Here is a 20,095-nt window from a genome sequence, read left to right as displayed (position 1 = left end):
GGGTTCGTATCCTAGCCGGAGAGGATTGACTAGGCGCCAATCCTTAACTGTAACCTCTGTTCACCTAGCAATAAATGGGCAACTGGTTGTTAAACGATTTGTTAAACGATAAACGAAAAATTATCGCTAGTATAAATATAAGATATAAATTGAAGAATATCTAAAATTTAAAAAACTTTCACCTCTGTCTAGATTAAGTCCAAATCTGTATGATCAGTGAATATCTAATTAAAAAAAAAACTTTTATAAGTTACTAATTTACTTGAAATTGCAAATTAAGTAATTTTTGGGTAAGGTACACACATACGTAACCTTATGTATATATACATACCTTTGGGTATGTGTATATACGTGCGTAAGGTAATTAGGTAATTACGCAAGGTGATTACATGAGGTAATTAATGTACATAAAGTACACGTAAGGTAATTACGTGCATAAATAACACACAAGGTAATTACGTACATAAAGTACACCTAAGGTAATTACGCGCATAAAGTATACCTAAGGTAATTACGTACATAAAGTACACCTAAGGTAATTACGCGCATAAAGTATACCTAAGGTAATTACGTACATAAAGTACACACAAAGCAATTTCGTACATTCAAGTTAAAGTATGTTTATTGAGACAAGAAAGAAATACATCTCAAAGGGATAGAGTACCTTAGGCTATTTCTATCCCCCCTTTTACGTACATAAAGTACACACAAGGTAAACGCACGTAAATACACATACATACACGTACAAACGTGCGTACCCGGGTGTGGAGCATCCAGCCAGCAGCAGCATCCCGACACTGACCTGAGATGGACGGTGGTGGTGTAGGCAAGAGGTGTGAAGGAGAGCGCCAGCTTCACGTAGCTGTTGAGGAGGAAGGTCGTGGGCGTGGAGGGCGTGCCACACCCTGGCCCCGCCCACCCTGGCTGGCACTCGCACCTCAGAGTGCCTGGTGACCCTTGGCACCTACATGGTGGCGGGGGGAGAAAGGGGGGAATTACCAGTGATGGAACACTGAATCCAAACTAAAAAGAAAAAACACCCAAAATGAAAGGAATAAAAACAAAAGTTATTCACCCGCCCCGTGGCACTCCCACACGCTTCTTGGCACTCCCACACACCCCGTGGCACTCCCACACACCCCGTGGCACTCCCATACACCCCGTGGCACTTCCACACACCCCCGTGGCACTTCCAAACACCCCGTGGCACTTCCAAACACCCCGTGGCACGCTTACCTGCCGTGGACGCCGCAGACAAGGCCGTTAGAGACACAGTCCACTGCCGGACATCCCGGGGAGCTCCTCTGGTGAAGAACCTCCCGTCCCAGGTCCACCAGCTGGCGGAGGGACAATTTCGAAGCAATCATTTCGGTCAACAAGCGGCACACAACAGTCAGCTATGTCAACCAGTGGCATAAAAGAAGTCATCTGGCAGTAAATAAAGATTCTAGACAGGCTGTTCCAAAGATGGTTTACAAAACATCAGATGGGTTAACAGGCCGAATAAACTGTGATAGTCTACAGGGGAACCATCACAGTTCAATAGGTCAATGAGGCGTACAGCACAGTCCGCCTGGCCAATAGAGGGGTGGTATTCAGCAGTGTTGGGTCATAATTTAGCAGTGATATCAGGGTTACTATTCATCTAGCATTTAACGCAAACACTTACGAAACATTTACATCTTACCTCAAGCATCTTACCTTTGTTTACACTTATTCATCAGTTTACGAGCTTCAAAGCGCTAAGATGTTGTTAATAATAATAATTATCACCTTGAGTTGTGAAATTTCCAAGCTCAAACTGTTTAATCACCGTAAAGAAAACCTCTTTGATTAAGAAGAGATGTACAGGTTTCGTCAATGCTTGATGAATCAGGGCACTGCTGGATTAACCGATGATACTGATAATCAGATGGTAGACAGTAGTCAACTAATTACAACACCTAACAGGGATAGCATAATAATTTATTAAAATATTCAATTGGATCTACAAGAAATTAACAGTCAAGTGGAATGATTGTGTCTGTGTGGAATTACCCAATTGTAGTTAGAGGATGAGAGCTACTCTCGTGGTGTCCCGTCTTCCCAGTATTCTCTCATATAACAGTTTGAAACTACTGACGGTTTTGGCCTCCACCACCTTTTCACTTAACTTTTTCCAACCATCCTTGACTTTTTGCAATAGATAATTTTCTAAGAGTTTTCTAGCACCTTTGCGTGTGTGTGTGTGTGTGTGTGTGTGTTTCACCTAGTTGTAATTTACCTAGTTGTGCTTGCGGGGGTTCAGCTCTGTCCTTTCGGCCCGCCTCTCAACTGTCAATCAATTAACTGTTACTTTTTTTTCCTCCACACACACACACACACACACACACACACACACACACACAGAGGGGGCATATACTGATAGGGGATACATATAGGGGAAGACAGAGGGGGCATATACTGAAAGTGACAAGGAAATCTGCGAGGCACTGAATGCCAGTTTCCATGGAGTGTTCACTACCGAGCCTGAGCAGCTCCCATTGTTGGAAGGGGTTACCCTAGATGAAAGACTATCAGATATAGAGGTGACAGCAGAGGAGGTAATGAAACAGTTGACAACTCTAGATGCAACTAAAGCAGTTGGACCAGACAAAGTATCACCGTGGATACTAAAAGAAGCAGCACAGGCCCTCAGCGTGCCTCTGGCAATGATCTTTAATGAGTCACTTATGTCAGGAGAATTGCCCAGTTGCTGGAAGAAGGCAAATGTCGTGCCGATCTTCAAGAAAGGAGATAGGGAGGAGGCACTTAACTACAGACCTGTATCACTGACAAGCATCCCCTGTAAAATACTGGAAAGAATAATTAGGCTACGACTGGTTGCACACCTGGAGAACATTAGGTTTGTGAACAAACATCAACATGGGTTCTGGACAGGGAAATCGTGCCTAACAAACCTTCTGGAATTCTATGATAAAATAACGAGGATAAGACAGGACAGAGATGGTTGGGCAGACTGCATATTTCTGGACTGCCAAAAAGCCTTTGATACAGTACCGCACATGAGACTGCTGTTCAAGCTCGAGAGGCAGGCGGGGGTGGGGGGAAAGGTCCTAGAATGGATAAGGAACTACCTAACAGGAAGGAGCCAAAGAGTTACGGTAAGGGGCGAGAAGTCGGACTGGCGAACAGTAACAAGTGGAGTACCACAAGGATCGGTGCTGGGACCAATTCTATTTCTTGTATATGTTAACGACATGTTTACAGGCGTAGAGTCCTACATGTCGATGTTTGCGGATGATGCAAAGTTGATGAGAAGAGTTGTGACAGATGAGGATTGCAGGATCCTCCAAGAGGACCTGAACAGATTGCAGAGATGGTCAGAGAAATGGCTACTAGAATTCAACACGAGCAAATGTAAAGTTATGGAAATGGGACTAGGAGATAGGAGACCAAAGGGACAGTACACAATGAAGGGGAACAGCCTACCTGTAACGACGCGTGAAAGAGACCTGGGGGTGGACGTAACACCTAATCTATCTCCTGAGGCACATATTAATAGGATAACGACAGCAGCGTACTCTACACTGGCAAAAGTTAGAACATCATTCAGAAACCTAAGTAAGGAGGCATTTAGGGCGCTTTACACTGCCTACGTAAGGCCAGTCTTAGAGTATGCCGCCTCATCATGGAGTCCCCATCTGAAGAAGCATATAATGAAACTGGAAAAGGTTCAGAGGTTTGCAACAAGACTCGTCCCAGAGCTACGAGGGATGGGGTATGAAGAGCGCCTGAGGGAACTGTGCCTTACGACACTAGAAAGAAGAAGGGAGAGGGGGGACATGATAGGAACGTATAAGATACTCAGAGGAATTGACAGAGTGGACATAGACGAAATGTTCACACGGAATAGTAACAGAACGAGAGGACATGGATGGAAGCTTGAAACTCAGATGAGTCACAGAGATGTAAGGAAGTTTTCTTTTAGCGTGAGAGTAGTGGGGAAATGGAATGCACTTCAGGAACAGGTTGTGGAAGCAAATACTATTCATAATTTTAAAACCAGGTATGATAGGGAAATGGGACAGGAGTCATTGCTGTAAACAACCGATGCTCGAAAGGCGGGATCCAAGAGTCAATGCTCGATCCTGCAAGCACATATAGGTGAGTATAGGTGAGTACACACACACACACACACACACACACACACACACACACACACACACAGGAAGCAGCCCGTAGCAGCTGTCTAACTTCCAGGTACCTATTTTCTGCTAGGTGACAGGGACATCAGGGTTAAAGGAACTCTGCCCATCTGTACCCACCGGGTGCGGGGATCGAACCCCGGTTCTTGGGTTCACGAGTCTAGAATACTGCCCGCTCAGCCACCCAGCCTGTGTGTGTGTGTGTGTGTGTGTGTGTTAGAAAAAGAGGTAAAGGCGGTTGTTAAAGGCTAATTTGTGTTTGTTTATATATAAAATAAGGCATTTTCGCGTTAAAATATGGTTTCCTAGCAGCTATAGATAATTTCACGAAGAAAAAAAAAGGCACCCCACAATTAAAATCTTCCGAGGACTTTCGACCTCTCCCATCTTGCAACAAGAACCATAGCAATACCGCCTTAATTAGTTGTCTAACTAACTAGCCAACAATTCCTATCGACCTGCCAATAAACACATATGGAACTGTAACACACAGATTTTAATAAAAATGACATCGTAACTGTTAATATTGCAATAAAACTGGACTGAAATAAATGAGTGTCGACGTTTCGGTCCGTCCTGGACACCTTATGTAGTCGTCACTGCTCGAAAAGGGTCGTTTCACACTTCATAAGTGTGGGCCAAGTCGTTTCGACCGGATCATTGCATATTCAATCATTTAATTTGTTCTTGAAGATGCCGAGTATATGGTTCAGACTACTCACCTCTCCATTAATTCTGAGGTTCCTCACGCACCCGAGAAACGGTTTGGGAAGCAGAGGAGCTGGCCAGCCGTACGCGGTGTGGGAGGGAGCCGGGTGGGCCAAGCCTCCCACCTGAAGGGGATGCGGGGTATTCAGCAGGTGGGCCCCGTCTGGGAGTCTGGCTGTACCCCTGCACGTCTGGGGGTTCGGAGGCGTGGGCGGGGGCGGCGTGGGCGTGTCTGAGCGGTTGTGGGCGGGTCTGGTGGAGGGAAGCGGGGAGGCATCGAGGGTGCCCCCAGCACATAGGTCAACAATCATCTCCACCAACTGGAAAAGGACATATCTGAAGGTCAATATTTTCAATGAATATATAAATAAAAACAAAATCATATGATATATATGATTAGAGTATACACACAACCCACAAATCTGAAAAATAATAAAAATACAAGAACCGAGGACGTTTCGGTCCGTCCTGGACCGAAAGTAGTGCATAAAGTAAATTATAAACATTTTAGACGATATATAGTGAAAGGTTTGATGTTGTCAGTCAGATCAGAGATGTTCAGATACGGCTTATTGATTATTAATCAGTTCATTAACTATTTTCAATCGTGAAATGTTTATGCAAAGAATTATTAATGACTAATTAACAATACAATATGCATTTGAATTGAAAATGTTGGCCCTCAATAATTATTATTATGCAAGTTTGACTTTCACATTTGAACAATTAGTGCAAAGATCTAGAGATCTTTATTCTCATTTTTAAAATGTAGTTGTCAGAATTTAATAAAATCAGTGCGCTTTAGATCTATCGGGATTATATGTATGATAGCATGTCTATCAGTCTATCTGTCCAAGGTTGGAGGCCAAACGCTTGGGCCAAGCTTCATCTAAGTTTACAGAGAACATGGTCTGGGGTATGGGATGAACATAGGATTGTCGAGATGACCCAAATGCAAAATGGAACAGCCTGCCAGAGGTCACATTCAGACCCCCCCACCTCTTCCTCCCCCCACGATGATTTTGGGCACTGCCCGCCGGATACACAGCTAGATATGTTAAAAAGAAACATTTGAACAAAAATTCTTTTCGTAATATACACCAATATTTACTAATCTAGGGGAAAATAAACCAAAAATTCCTGCTATCCATAATTTGTCCATAGTCGCATAAAACGGACGATCCTCCCAGAGATTCATAGGTTTCTCCTGCCACGCTCATCTCTTAAGAATAAATTGGGTAACTATCCTGGGGCCAGATTCACGAAGCAGTTACGCAAGTACTTACGAACGTTTACATCTTTCCTCAATCTTTGATGGTTTGGTTACATTTATTAAACAGTTTAGAAGCATGTACACTTACCACTCAACTGTTGTTATTGCTATAAACAGCCTCCTGGTGCTTTGGAACTCATTAACTGTTTAATAATTATAAACAATGCCGCCAAAGATTGAGAAAAGATGGACAGGTTCGTAAGTGCTTGCGTAACTGCTTCGTGAATCTAGCCCCTGTTTGGTATTTGGCACCACTACACTTCTCTCTCCGAGGACCATTCACAAACCAATGGTAGAAAACTAATATTTTTATAAGAGACATTCAGATAGAGACAGTAGATAGAACGAGAGATGGTTAGATTGATGGATAGATGGGTAAATGGATGCATAGATAAATATAGATTGGTGGATAGATGCATAGATAAATGAATGGATGCATAGATAAATAGATGGATTAATAGATATGTAGACGGAAAGTTAGACTAGTATATAGATGGATGAATGTATAGACGGATAAAAGGATAAATTGATGAGTATGTAGATGGATGCATGGATTTATAGATGGATGGATACATAGATGGAAAGTAGGATGCATGGACATATGAGTATATAGAAGGATGGATAGATGACTAGATGGTTAGAGAGATGTTTTGATACGATAGATACATGGATGGATAGATGGACTAATTATACATCTTGTAACCTTTAAATATCTAATAAAGGACAACATAGCACAAAAGGAAGGAGAAGGTAGGAGAAAAGAACAGAAACTGTATATGAGAGAGAGAGACAGAGACAGAGAGAGAGAGAGAGAGACAGAGAGATAGAGAGAGATACAGGGAGAGAGACAGAGATATTGAAAGAGAAATATATGGCTTGTGTTATTTAACTTGTGTTTACATAAATATTTTTCACAGCAGACCCGAGAAAAAAAAATCCTATCACCCATTAATGACTTTTCAGTATACCAAGACCGTTTCAAATGATTATTTATCAATCACGACATAGATGTTGATAAAACTGTGAAAACAGGAAAAGGTTGACAAATCACATATACGACATGTGAATACAACCCTTACGTACATATTCTGCACAGTTATACGACTTCGGTAAACCTAATAACTAACAAATGTTTGTTCTTCCGAATTGTCTACCGAGGTATGGAAAGCGAACGAGAACGCCGATGTGGCTTGCGAGCGTTCTTTTCTGTTCTTGGCGTTCATCATGAGTTCGCCTCATGTAACTTTCCCCATGACGGCTCTGTTGGACTGTTCACGGTCTCTTACGGATCTCTTATTCGTGATCCTCAGTCATATTTCACGATATTAGCAACCCAGTTTCTAAGAACACGGGCTCTCACTCTCTTAATCACTCCCTCCTTTTCTTTCTCCGTCTGTCTGTCTCTCTCTCATTTACGTGACAACATTCGCTTTCGGTTCGTTCAAAGCGATCACCTTAATTTTTTCACAGTGAAGTATTCACCGTAAGTTACCAAGGTCCATCGTATTGCATCACGTTTTCACCTAAAAATTCCTAAATTTGTTTTTACCGAACAAAATTTCCAAGTAACAGGGACTGTAGTGAGCCCACAAAAAATCTAGGTTAGGCCAGATTAAACTAGGTCAAGCAGGTCAGGTGAAATTAGTTGTTTAACCACACACAACAAAACTAAGTGGGACGCAGTCTTTCTGGCAGACAATACGGTACTCTACACTAATGTTTACCAATTACCAAGAATTAAGTGGCACTTACGGATCTTCCCTGCGTCGATTAGTTTAAGACGCCTGCTTTACTGGTGTCCATTTTTCTTGAATCTAGTTCGCAAGTAATTGAATTCATCCATCGCTTCCAACGGTTTCCCATTGAAACTAATGGTTAAAGTTGCTGTACTTCATTAGGTCTTGTATTTTGTCAGAAGTGAAGTTAGAGAGAGAGAGAGAGAGAGAGAGAGAGAGAGAGAGAGAGAGAGAGAGAGAGAGAGAGAGAGAGAGAGAGAGAGAGAGAGAGACAGAGAGACAGAGAGACAGAGAGAGACAGAAAGAGAGAGAGACAGAGAGAGAGAGAGAGACACAGAGACAGAGAGAGACAGAGAGAGAGAGAGACAGAGAGAGAGAGAGAGACACAGATATATGTGTATTTGTGATTGTGTGAGAGACAGAGAGAGAGAGAGAGACACAGATATATGTGTATTTGTGATTGTGTGAGAGACTCAAGAAGTACCCACCTCATATCTCCAGATCAGGTCGAGTCTATGCCAGGTGTGGTCAGCGAGTGTCTCCGAAGCCTCGAGTGAAATAGTGGCCGGGCCAGCCCCGAGGTCCAGAAGGAGGAAAGGACGACCTCCCCTTAGCTCAAGGGCCACCACGTCGCTGGGCGCCCCCGGGGTAGGCGGCAAGTGGTCCGGTCCGGAGTAGAGCAGCATTGCATCTCTGGATTCCGTCAGGAACTCTAGACTGAGGTGAACTTCGGTGCAGGGCGGGATGGACGACACCCACGCCCACCCGCCCACGGGGCTATCTTCTCCCCCGCCGCTGTCGTTCACGCCCCCGCCGCCCTCGAAGTGTCTTGACAAGATCTTACAGCGGGATCCTTGGGTCCCATAAGGACATATACATCTTCAACAGAGGAGAGAGGAAACATTCATACTCAAATCTGTCTTTAACGTGGAAAATATTAATTTCATTATAGGTGCAAAATACACACACACACATATGTACACGTATATACATACGTATATATTACAATTAAACTAAAAACATGCATAATATGTATTTATTTTATAAGTTAGCGTGCTTTGACCCACCAACCAACGTTGATCAATTAGCTTCGGACATTCCCAGCTAACAGTTAACGCTCAAATGAACGAAAGCTTATGGGACAAAGAAGCAAAAAAACGTAGCATTTCAACGCAGCGAATTTGTTGACGGTGATAGATATAATGATGAGAAAATAAGATGATACAAATAGATGTGATTTCCACTCAGAGTTAAGGGAAAGAGTGCCGAGCCTGGCTGCAAGTTGTGGCGCCGCACCTCATCCCTCACTATTTACCCCCATTTATAAGCCCCAGTCATGCGCACCAATTACATCATATGCAACTCCTATCCCTCAGTCGGGCATTGCATATAAAAGCAACTTTTCCCTATTCCTGGATACAGGAATCCCCCCTATTCACCTAACCTATCGAAGCCGATGCTCAGAAAACGTCAAAGTTTCATTAAAATAGAGACCTATTTGGCGTTTTCTTCTTCGGTCTTAGCTTCGTTGCAAAACCCTGAGAATGGTAGCCGGTGGGAGCCGGTGGGCCGAGCGGACAGCACGCTGGACTTGTGATCCTGTGGTCTTGGGTTCGATCCCAGGCGCCGGCGAGAAAATGGGCAGAGTTTCTTTAACCCTATGCCCCTGTTACCTAGCAGTAAAATAGGTACCTGGGTGTTAGTCAGCTGTCACGGGCTGCTTCCTGGGGGTGGAGGCCTGGTCGAGGACCGGGCCGCGGGGACACTTAAAAGCCTCGAAATCATATCAAGATAACCTCAAGATGGTAACGAAGCATACTATAGTACGCAAAATTCTTTTCTCATCAATATGGATGAACTGTTACACACAGAGATCACACTAACGTGATGCATCCATTAAGGCAGTGTCTGGGATGCTCCCGGACGCAGGTTCGAATCCTCGTCACGGCCCTTGTGGATTTGTTCATTGGATGAATTGTTCTCACTAAAGAGGTTTCAGATCAGTAGTTCTCAGGGTTCCAGGTCTCTAAACGTGCGATTCCAGGTTTTCTCAGAGTGTATTCTTTCCAAATTTGTAGTCCTTCCTCTGACTGACATTTCTTCCATATTCCTCCCCTGGATTAAACCCTTCCCCCCCCCTCCTTTCCCTTAATTTTTAGATTCCCCCCTCCCACCGGGGAATAAAGTTCCTCCCCTTGTAGAATCCCTGTTTTAGTTACATCTGTTTTTATAAATGCTATAGGGACAGAATCGTTCTATTAAACTTAAAAATATCCCGAAGTCGGGCACCGGGAGCCGCCCCTCGACCCTGCAACCATATTCAGAAGAAATTTATATGCGTAAATAACTTGGCACCATTCCTTTCCCCCGTCCAATCCCAAACCCTTATCCTGACCCAGTGATATATAGTTGTAATGGCTTGGCTCTTTCCCCCTCATAATTTCCCTCCTTACCTGGTACCAGCGGACGTAGGGATACAACGACCGCCGTTAAGACAAGTCTCTGGGGTACAGATGGTACGGTCAGCTGGCGTTCTCGTACCGCAAGCACAACCGCTCTGGACACCCACCCAAGGCCCTACTACGGCTGATGTGTTGGCATCCACCACGGTGAAGCCTCCGCTAAGGGAAGCCTGCGCCGAGCAACCTCCGAGGCAGCTTGGCATCTCTGTCATCTCCTGGTGCTCCTCCTGACACGGGCCCACGCCCACCTTTGTGATGCTCACGCCTACTGCGTGACCCAACTGCAAGAGATACAGGACACGCATGGTAAACATCTGTGATGCAGGAAATTCCTGGTGAATATCTATGTGAGCACAACCATACCTTGTTAGTTACCACATATGTGCGTGAGTAGCCATACTTTGTTGCTCACACATAAGAATACAAGAATTAAGTTACCTGCAGAATGTATATTGACCTATATGAGGCAGCTCCAATTTTGTAATCGTCCAAAACTAATTCATAACCTACGCTTCAAATAGTCACGCTTTCGCTCATTATTATGTTACCTGGTAATTTGGTTGACAGACCAATAACACAGTTTACAAGCCAGTATTTACCCAGGTCTTTCCTGTTTGTAAACTTACCCAATTTATATCCATTGTTTTGTCACGCTGCAGGAATAAATTATAAAAGTATAGTTGATCTTAAATTGTATACGTTCTATTCTATCACGAAGCGTTGAGACAACACACGATGTATGGACTGTTTCAAGCGTAGGCTAGACATATACTTAGGGCCGATATAAATTACCCCTCTGCGGATTCCATAATTCCTATGTTCTTATCGTGAATGGTAAACTGAAAATTGCCAAGTCAACTCATAATAAATGATAAACACAGAGCTAAACTCTAAATTGATCAATAAGAAATTAATACATAAAACACCCGCTACGATTTATTATATACACACACATTATAATAATCTTCTATAACACAATGAACCGAATTTTCGTTCTTATTCGAAATTGGAAATTCGAAAAAATATTCTTGGTTAGTAAATGTTATTTTCTTATACCTTCAACGTACAGAAAATGGCTAAATATTCTTGAGCTGTGATACATCTTTATCTATAAAAATCTAATGTTTGGTCGAGGTCGGGTACCGCCACAGGCAAGTGGCGGTAGTCTCCACTGTCTCACTTTAAGAAATATTGGCATCTAGACGATCCCCCTTTCCTACAATGTGATTTTCATTAAGTTTGAATTATTGGTTTTTGTCCAGACTTACCCGACTTATTGAGCTGTCTCGCTACTTTGTTATATAATTTTTCTGAGATGATGGAGAGGGAGGGAGAAGGTGAGAGGGGGGGGGGGGGGGGGAAGGCAGAGGGGAAAAAAAAAGAAGTGAGAGTGGGAGGGATAAATTTTTGAAAAGAAATGGGGAGAAAGGTGGATTACGAGATGGCGAAGAGTGGGACAAAAATAGAAAAGGAAGAAGAGGTGGAAGAGAAGATGCTAGGGGAAACGGGAAGAGAGATGTGAGAGAGGGGAACATAGATAGGAAAAGAGACGAGAGATGGAGATTGCGAATGAGACGAGAGAGGGGAGACTGGGAGAGGAGACAGGAAAGGGTGAAAAAAATGGAGAGACCCCCAACCGCAGCCGCGTACCCTTCTCTAGTTGTTCCATAAGTCGGCAGCCTTCGGTTACCTTTAAAACTTCTTCCTTAAGCTGTCTGAGGCAAAGATTAAAGCAAAGTTTCTGGGGAATAACAACCATTTTCTAGACTTAGAGAGAAAATAACACAATCCAGACCCAAAAAGATAACCTTGGTGCACATAATTACATAATTTTTTACATAATTTTGATACAGTCTCCTAAGGCCTTCGTAGACGTCTCAGCATGCAGGAACAGTGTTAATACCCTGCGTCTTGTGACTAACCTCATCCTTACGGTGAAGGAGGATGTGGTGTAGGTTGGGGACTCCTGGGGATGAGAGCCACACCCTGGTGGTGGGCGTTGGATGAGTCTCCAGCGGCTGCACGGACACAGCCTTCACGCCCACGTCACTGCCCTTGACCCAAGCCCGTGCTGCCACCACCAGCTGACTCAGGATAGACGTTCCTCCCTGCGGCGCACAGGAAATTGTTTGTTTACATTTCTAAAGCTCTCGTGAACCCCGGAGGTATGTCCTGCTCTTGCCCGGGATTTGTACGCATTTTATTTTGACCTTGTCTATGTTCTACCCGAGCACGATTTTTTATTGTTATTTTTTGTATATTAGCTGACTAGACCTTCTGTAATGTACGTGTGTATTCCTCAGCCTCTCTAATCTTTTACCTCTCTCTCTCTCTCTCTCTCTCTCTCTCTCTCTCTCTCTCTCTCTCTCTCTCTCTCTCTCTCTCTCTCTCTCTCTCTCTCTCTCTCTCTCTCTCTCTGCAGCATCCTCCATACTCCAACATTATATCGCGCTCTTCAACATCTTCCCCCCCCCCCATAATGACCACACCACACTTCAGACGACGAAGAAACGACGACGTCTCGGTCCGTCATGGACCGAGACGTCGACGACAAGTCATGAGATAATGGTCCAGTACGGACCGAAAAATCATCGCTTCTCCATCTTCTGATGTGTGGTCTGGTCATCATATCTTCAGCCACGTTATTGTGACTCGTCGTCGTCTGACTTACAAATCTTCTCTCGCACACATCTCGCTGCCTCTCTAGCCACCATTCAGCCTCTCAGTCATCTCGCTTCGTAACTAACCCGCTGCTTCCTTTCTCCCTTTTGCTCTCCCAGATACCCTCACTCACCTCGGCGTCCTCTTTGACCACATGGTAGGGGTCAGCAGCTAGAGTGAGAGGAGTGGCGTCGATCACGTCACGGTGGCTGAGAGATTTGACCTCAACCGACACGTTGGCCATGACCCCTGACTGACCCTGGCTGGCATCGCTCACTGTGAAGCCCAACTCATACCTGAGGGAAAGACAGGTCAGACAAGGTCACTTTGATTAGCCTTAGTTTCTGCTAAAAAATGGTAACTGATAACGAGAGAGACAGAGAGACAGAAAGAGAGAGAGAGAGAGAGAGAGAGAGAGAGAGAGAGAGAGAGAGAGAGAGAGAGAGAGAGAGAGAGAGAGAGAGAGAGAGAGAGAGAGAGAGAGAGAGAGAGAGAGAGAGAGAGAGAGAGAGAGAGAGAGAGAGAGAGAGACAGAGAGACAGAAAGAGAGAGAGAGACAGAAAGATAGAGAGAGAGAGAGACAGAGAGAGACTCTGACACACAGTCAGACTACAAGGACACAGAACAACTGACAGCGAGGAGAAAGAACAGAAAGTTTCCAGTCACTCGGCCACCAGGCGGAAAGAATCGCTCCCACACTATTGTGAACCAATTTCGAGAAGTCAAGAGGCCATTACGTCGATTAATACGAGCCCTCAGAGCAAATAAAAGCCCCACTAGGCCAATAGTCTCGCCCGAGATGCGACGCAATTGAAAACAGCTCGATTATTGCGGTTTGTAGACATCCGCAACTCGGATGAATGCGGAGCGTATCCGTTACGCGGGTGAGCGTCATGGGGTAGATGTCACGGGGTAGATGTCACGGAGGTAGAGGTAAGGAAGGGGGAAGAGGAGAATGGCTGAGGATGAGGGTAATAAAGAGGAACAGGTAGAATATAATAGAAATTGTGTAACATTTGGTTCAAAAAACCAACTTTGCGGACCGATATATATATATATATATATATATATATATATATATATATATATATATATATATATATATATATATATATATATATATATATATATATATATATATGTAGATGAAATGAAACGAGAGGCTAAAATTTAAAGTTTTTAGTTGCAGATAATTGTATGTCGACTTCAAATAATAACTCATCCACTTTGATAGCCTAATACAAATAAGACAGCCTTTGTATCTTGCATGATCGACGTTCGATCCCCGATGGTCCAAGTGGAAGGGCACCGTTCCTCCTCCCCCCCCCCTCACGTTCTCCTATCCCATCTCCCTGTCCTCGCATCCCTTCCCAATGCTGTGAAGTCATATTAACTGAGCGTTTATCCGCGTAATTCCCTTACCTTGCTTCAACTATTAAGCATCAATGTGCTATAATCATCGTCCTTAAGCATCCCTCGCCCGTACATCTCCCTTGTGCCTCTCAAGGGAGAGGAGAGACGCCTACCTGCCGTCTCTGGTGTCTGGCATCATGGTGAGGTCGCCCGTCGTCGTGTTGAGGATGAAGCTGGGATGCTGGCGTCTCCAGGCGTAGATCTTGGATGCTGCGTCCCAGTCATCGGGATCCTTGACGTAGACACGACCGAGGGGCACCGGAACGTTCTGCGGCTGTGGTGAGGGGAACGCGAGTTAAGGAAGTGAGGGGGGCAAGTGAGGGAGGGAGGGAGGGAGTGAGGGAGAGATGAGTAGTACACGGTGATGAGGGAACTGTGATGAGAAAGTGATTGTCGTTGCTGTCAGCTGAAAATGACTCACTCACTCTCTCCTCTCTCTCTGTCGTCTGAAGTCCCCCCCGTCCCATCCCAAATCCTTATCCTGACCCCTTCCCAGTGCTATATAGTCGTAATGGCTTGGCGCTTTTCCCCTGATAGTTCCCTTCCCTTCTCGTCTGAGGTCAAGACCCATAACTAGGCCAAAGCACACAAAACCTTATTCTTTTCATTAATTACTCGAATATAATAAACTGCGGCCTTCATCAATATCTTCAAGAGAGACTGTCTGTGTTTGTCCAAAGTTGGAGGCCAAATGTGTGTGCTAAAAGAGATCTTACATACACCATTGTTTACTGATCTCGGGAAAATTACAAAAATAAATCTTCTAATCATACTTTGGCCGTAGAAGAATAAACTGACGCTCATCCCCTACAACTTCAAAGGTTTTATGGTAAACTAATTTACTATTTCTATAAGACTGAGAAAGAAAGAAAGAGAGAGAGAGAGAGAGAGAGAGAGAGAGAGAGAGAGAGAGAGAGAGAGAGAGAGAGAGAGAGAGAGAGAGAGAGAGAGAGAGAGAGAGAGAGAGAGAGAGAGAGAGACAGGGAAAAGGCAGAGGGAGACAGACAGACAACACACAGAGGCCAACTCTGGAAAGACAGACAGTAATAGGGAGAGAAGGAAGGAGAAGTATGGGAGGGGGGGGGGGGGTTTGAAGAGAGGGAAAGAGAAAGGAAAGATACGAAGAAAGGGAAGGAGATATGGGAGACAGGTGTAGTGGGGGTAGGGGGAAGAGAGGGAAGGAGAGGTATAGAAAGGCGAGACAGAGGGAAGATTGGGATAGGGTGTAGAGTTAGGTGAGAAGTGTGAGAGGGGGAAGAAATGTAGAGAGAGGGAAGAGAGTGCGAGAGGAAAGGAGAGGAGGAAAGATGGTAAACAGAGAAGGGATATGAAAAAAAATGAGATACGGGACGGAAGTGGTAAAGGGGTGAGAGAGCGACCCGGGCATAGCAGGGTAACCTCCCCTCCCCCTTAATAAGTAAAATAATACATTATAAGTCGATTAATTATTAATTTGTTTTCTGGAAGGCTGAGAATAGATTAAAGTTATGCACTGAACCTTATTCGTTGTACATATCCTATTGCCCGGTCAACATCGGCCTACAGAACGTTGATGTGCGTTGTGGACAAGCCTATGCAGGTTTACATATTGGTAGAAAACACCATTTTGCTTTTTTTTAGAATTAAAGTTTTGCAACTTGTTATCAAACTGAGTCAATATATGAGCCCGAGTTTAGTTAGACTCAGCTTATAGCAGTCTGAGAGCTTTACCTTCCCATAGCTCAGGGTAAGCTAGCCTACTAGTTTTCACTGGAACACGACCCTCCCAAATCGGTTAACACCCCCAGGTAACCAATTATTTGGTTAAAATTTGGTGTTTTAAATTAAATTTAAGTGAAAATATTTGGTGTCAAAGGGGACGAACAGGTAAGAACTGACGCCCAGACAACTCTCATTTGCCGGGATTCGAGCCCAGACCAAATCGTTAGCGAGGCGAGTGTCGAGTGTGTTACTACTGCGCCATCAGTCTCTGGTCATGGATGTAAAGGTAGTCACGAGGAAAACTTTATAGAGGTCTAAAGTGGGTCATTATCAGGAATTATTTATAATAAACTGAAGTAAATAGCTACAGGAAAAGAATATAAAATTTGAAGACAAAAAAAATCAGTCTATTCAAGTAAGAATGATACGAACTAATACGAAATCAACATATTCTATTGTCCAGTCAACATGCGCTAATACTAATCAAAAATAATTAATACCCAATTAATTACACCCTAATTCCCAAACAACACACATTCCTTCACTAACCAAAATTCAGGCAGAGCAAATTAAATAATTAATTGGTTTTATCGGCAACAGGGAAGCCTAATAAATGTAATTTAGCTTTGTATCTTTTATCTTCCTCAGGATGCAGCCCAGCAACTGCTCCCTAATTCACAAATACCTATTTACTGCTAGGTAAACAGAGTCATTAGGTGAACGGAAAATTGCCCAATCCTATCTGGGAATCGAACAAGAGATCTCCAATCGTGAGAGGAGAATGCAGCCAAGTGTACCAAGAGACCCACCCGGACAGTATGGACAGTCGTAATCTTGGCCGCCGGAGCCATTGGATTATCGTTTACATCTGCTACATGGACGGTAAGGGTGACGGTGGATGACAGGGGCGGCGACCCGGCGTCCCCCACCACCAGGGGCACCAACACCTCCCGTCTCTCCTCGCGGTCCAGCGCCACCTTGGTCCACACCACGCCCACCCCACGTCCTTCGTCGCCTCCTGCAGGACAAAGGAGGGAAGTTAGAGAAAACGGGTTACTAGTCCTCATAAGAGATACCGAGAACTATTCTACAGTTTAATAAACTGGTATTATGGCTCGTACAGGAACCATGAACTGTGCCAGTTCTCTCGTCATAAAAGCATACACAAACAAAACGAGAACGCTCGTTTCTCAAAAGAAGGAGAAGCTGGGAACACAGAACGATGGTATCTACACCCAGACCAAATCATTCTGATTTTGAACATTCTGAACATTCTGAACACTAAGCGAGCCAACCGACTCCAGAGTCCGGAATATACATTAACTCGGGTCGTGAGTGGACATGTTAATGACACCTTTTAAGCAGCCTTCCTGGGAAATATGTCACAGCTCGTAATGGTGAGGAAAGCAGGCATTAAGACTTTCAGCAATGTGAGTATAAGGCTAACATTAGACTTTACCAAAGAGAAAAGCCTTGCAAGACCGTTTCTTAACCTACTCTTTTTTTAGAAGTGTGTGATCAACGGAGTGGCAGTCAAGGCTTCCCTGAATGTGAAGTCACTCGATGTAAATATAACACGAAGCATTTTCAAAGGATTACCAAATCAGGAGATATCAGCGAGAGAGAGAAAACGGAAGCCATTTTCGCTTCATATGCGAAAAAAATAGAAGCCAAAAAATGCTATTTTTTTTTAACGCTGATGGCTGGGGTCGGTTGATAAACTTTGCATCGTAAAGTGGAAGCTATATCAAGATTGCTTCCAGGCTACTGTGGAAGCGCTATGCATTTTTCTTAAAGGTTTTATATCACACAAGTCTAGTGAAGTTATTGATCTGAATATTTATATATCGTGGTAGAGAACCGTAGAGAATGATCACTAAGTTTTCTTTTACAAACACTAAGGGGAAGGAGAGAGAGAGAGAGAGAGAGAGAGAGAGAGAGAGAGAGAGAGAGAGAGAGAGAGAGAGGGAGAGAGAGAGAGAGAGAGAAGGAGGGTGAGAGTACAAAAAGTGTGAGAAAGTATGAGAAGGAGAGAGTAAAAGAGAGATAGTGAAAGAAGATGAGATACTGAGATAGTGTGTTTGTGTGTTTGCGTGAGTAAAAATTAGATTTGTTTATTTTCTCAGATTTCCCAACGTCTAGAAACTGGCGTACTAAAGTGCCCTTATCCTAACCTACCAGAGGACCCAGACCAACATACTCACGTCGATCGAAGTGGACCTCGACAGCGTCCAAGATGTACGCTGGGGCATGTGGGTCAAGGGCTATCGTGAAGGGAGGACCATGACCTTGGCGCCAGTCATCAGGGTCACCCAGCCTGACCCTGGCCACCACCTGGGGCTCGGCGTTCTCCTCCACCTGCACCTCCTGCGGCTCAGACAGGAACGGCGGGTTGTCGTTCACGTCTGTAACGTTCACCTGGAGGGGGGAGGGAGAGGTATTCAGTAGACAGGAACGACAGAAACTTGAGATCGTTTGAAAAAAAAAAAAGTTGACAGTGAGAGTGAGTTAAGAGCCGTATGGAGGTCAAGGAAAGTGAGGCGAGGGGATGCTAAAAATGAGGGAAAGTGAGGTGACAAGCTAGTGAGGCTAGGAAAAAAAAAGAGAATTCATATTTTTTAAATTTTCCTGGCCGAAGTTTTAACGAATTCATATACAACCCGGGACCCATTCGGGTTTATTATTTAATACAGTATATTCCGGTGCCTACAAACTAGGATTTGATGAAACACCTGACTATGTAATCCAAATATATCCGGGTAAGGGTTGGGGCATCGGTTGACACATACTGTCCCTTATGTGGTGTGGTCGTCCAGTCATTCAACACTCAAGCAAGCGTATATTCAAGCCCAAGCCACAGCCCGTGGAATTGTATGCAATACATAAATATACATAAATAAATATATATAATACATATATCATCACAATGCAGGGAACATTAGAAAGAGCTCGAACACATCTGGTCATCACCTGCTTACCAAACTGCCAGCGAATCCATGTTTAAATAAACACCTCTAGGAAGCTTGGTGTGTGTACCACGGTAGCGATTCCATATTCAATGTCCCTTTCCAAGCTTTCTTAAATACTAAGTTGACCTTCAGATTGAAGGTCAGATTGATGAGATGAAGGGATTGAGGTGTTTAATATGGATAGAAATCATGAACTCTGGGAGCTTGATAGGGCGTTTATCGTAGCCTACAACAAGGAATGGATTCGAAGCGTTGAAGTTTCGGTGTTTGAATTCGTGGTCTATCATGCGTTCGTTCGTTCGTTCGTCCGTCCGCTATCTCTCTCTCCACACTTACCATCAAGGTGGCAGTGGCGGTTCTGGGCGGAACACCATCGTCCACCGCCCACACCCGCACATCGTGAGAGCGGGTGTTCTCGCGGTCGAGACTTCCCGCGAGTCGAACCGCACCCGACCCGTCAACTGCGAACCTCCTTCCATGGTCGCTTGCGGGGTCCACCAAGTACTGCACCCGACTCTCGCCTGCCTGGTGAGGGGGGAAGAGGTCCAAGGACGGCTTACTTTCAGGAATTTTCTTATCACATACGATGGTAAAAAGTCACTTCGCACACAGAATTACTCGTCAATTGATTTAAAAATCTAATCTACCCACAATTCAACCTAACCTATCGGCCCCAACCAAACCTTCCTTAACCTAACAGATTCTAACCACAACCTTAGCTAATATATCAAACAACATGTGCGGTGTTAACAAGAAAAAAATATTTCTTTTGTCGAATGGTTTTGAGAAAGATTTGGCCATAATCCACATACTAAAAATACACATATATTATCTATAACATCAATATCAGTATATTGTAGAGAGCAGGACAAATACTTAAGTAAAGGAATTCTTTGTTTCGACATTTAAATGTAACTTACATAATCAGGAACTAATAATAAAAATATTACCCTCAAACATTTAAAACTGGTTAAAAAGACATGGA

The 20,095-nt window shown here is 44.0% G+C and overlaps 1 protein-coding gene across 7 annotated transcripts in view; it reads right to left on the bottom strand.

The window, feature by feature from the left end:
• Positions 1-20,095, bottom strand: part of LOC123755258 (putative neural-cadherin 2) — an 872,905-nt gene that overhangs the window by 24,116 nt on the left and 828,694 nt on the right. For all 7 annotated transcript variants that reach the window (XR_011229174.1, XM_069327628.1, XM_069327634.1 and 4 more), the window contains 11 exons: positions 19,447-19,635; positions 18,346-18,559; positions 16,951-17,159; positions 14,554-14,714; positions 13,161-13,323; positions 12,289-12,474; positions 10,358-10,647; positions 8,393-8,783; positions 4,910-5,215; positions 1,237-1,337; positions 803-964 (listed from right to left, as the gene is read on the bottom strand). Coding sequence is in view for 6 of the 7 variants with exons in the window: in XM_069327628.1 (XP_069183729.1) it covers positions 803-964; positions 1,237-1,337; positions 4,910-5,215; positions 8,393-8,783; positions 10,358-10,647; positions 12,289-12,474; positions 13,161-13,323; positions 14,554-14,714; positions 16,951-17,159; positions 18,346-18,559; positions 19,447-19,635 (2,372 nt within the window). In the remaining variant the exon portion in view is untranslated. The remainder of the gene's footprint in view (positions 1-802; positions 965-1,236; positions 1,338-4,909; positions 5,216-8,392; positions 8,784-10,357; positions 10,648-12,288; positions 12,475-13,160; positions 13,324-14,553; positions 14,715-16,950; positions 17,160-18,345; positions 18,560-19,446; positions 19,636-20,095) is intronic.

This window comes from Procambarus clarkii, chromosome 20 (genome assembly GCF_040958095.1).
Source record: "Procambarus clarkii isolate CNS0578487 chromosome 20, FALCON_Pclarkii_2.0, whole genome shotgun sequence".
In the NCBI taxonomy this organism is placed as follows: domain Eukaryota; kingdom Metazoa; phylum Arthropoda; class Malacostraca; order Decapoda; family Cambaridae; genus Procambarus; species Procambarus clarkii.
The sequence above is the reverse complement of the archived record's forward strand: the minus strand, read 5'-3'. Positions and strand labels throughout refer to the sequence as shown.